This window comes from Stegastes partitus, unplaced genomic scaffold (assembly GCF_000690725.1).
Source record: "Stegastes partitus isolate 25-593 unplaced genomic scaffold, Stegastes_partitus-1.0.2 Scaffold1456, whole genome shotgun sequence".
NCBI classification, from domain to species: Eukaryota; Metazoa; Chordata; class Actinopteri; family Pomacentridae; genus Stegastes; species Stegastes partitus.
This window is the reverse complement of record NW_007579187.1, coordinates 77,771-78,787: the sequence shown is the minus strand read 5'-3', so window position 1 is coordinate 78,787 and position 1,017 is coordinate 77,771. Positions and strand designations below refer to the sequence as shown.

The window sequence follows — 1,017 nt, the reverse complement described above, 5'->3', positions numbered from 1 at the left end:
TCAACGCTCTCAGCTTCCCTCAGGTTTTCAGAATAAAGTTGTTCCAGAGACTTGGACCTTAATAATAAAAGCTGCAGGTTTTTCTTCTGACTTTGGGTTTAATTAAAAGACCACAACCAGGATACCTGAGGGTTCTGGATGACATAAAATCCAATAAACAGGCAGGACCAGGACCATTAAGAGTTTTATAAACCAATAAAAGGAGGTTGAAATCAATTCTAAAACAGACAGGTAGACGATGCAGAGACCTTCAATTCATGTAATGTGTGCTCTTGTTCTGGTCTGAGGCAACACACTTAACACTTAAGTCAGAGTACAAAAGTAATGCGGATATAGTAGCTGATGTACTCAATATACGAATTATATTGTTGGTTCGTTAATGTTGCATTTGGAGCTAAATCTATTTATTTTACATACTGCTGGGTACAATAATGTAGCGTCATTTATTTGTCAATTAATATTTGCATTAATGATTTAATTCTGCAAAACAACTACTAACTACAACTTCTAAATAAATGTAGAGGTCTACAAAGTACAACGTTTGGCTCCAGTGGAAGCACAAAGTAGCATAACACGCAAACACTAAAGTACAACTACATCAAACTGCTCCTCAGCACCGGGCAAATGTACTTTGACACATTCCAGCACTGCAGGACAGCAAGAAACTACATTAGAGTTACCGAAACACAAACACACACTTCTCGTCTCTAACACAACATCCTCTCTCTCTCTCTCTGTCCGCTAGCTGCTGGGCCTTCCAGACATCGAGGACGACAGCTTCGAGCACTACCACGCCGACATGGAGGGGGAACCTGGGCCCGACCACCAGCAGATGGGGGTCAGCCAGCAGTGATAATCCCCAGGAAGAGAGGCCTGAGCCGGGGCTGAGCACCTCCAAAGTCCCCCTCTCCCCTCCCCTCCCTCCTCCCCTCCAGGGCCTCGACACATTAGCCCGATCACTTAACAACACACACACACACACTCACACACACTCATACATACTGACTTGCTAAAAAA

At 43.7% G+C, this 1,017-nt stretch overlaps 1 protein-coding gene across 1 annotated transcript in view; it reads left to right on the top strand.

Moving 5' to 3' along the window:
- The window catches only part of mturn (maturin, neural progenitor differentiation regulator homolog (Xenopus)), an 8,747-nt gene extending 7,730 nt beyond the window's left edge, over positions 1 to 1,017 (top strand). The window contains exon 3 of the mRNA XM_008299755.1: positions 746 to 1,017. Within this exon, the coding sequence (XP_008297977.1) occupies positions 746 to 853 (108 nt within the window). The 3' untranslated portion in view covers positions 854 to 1,017. The remainder of the gene's footprint in view (positions 1 to 745) is intronic.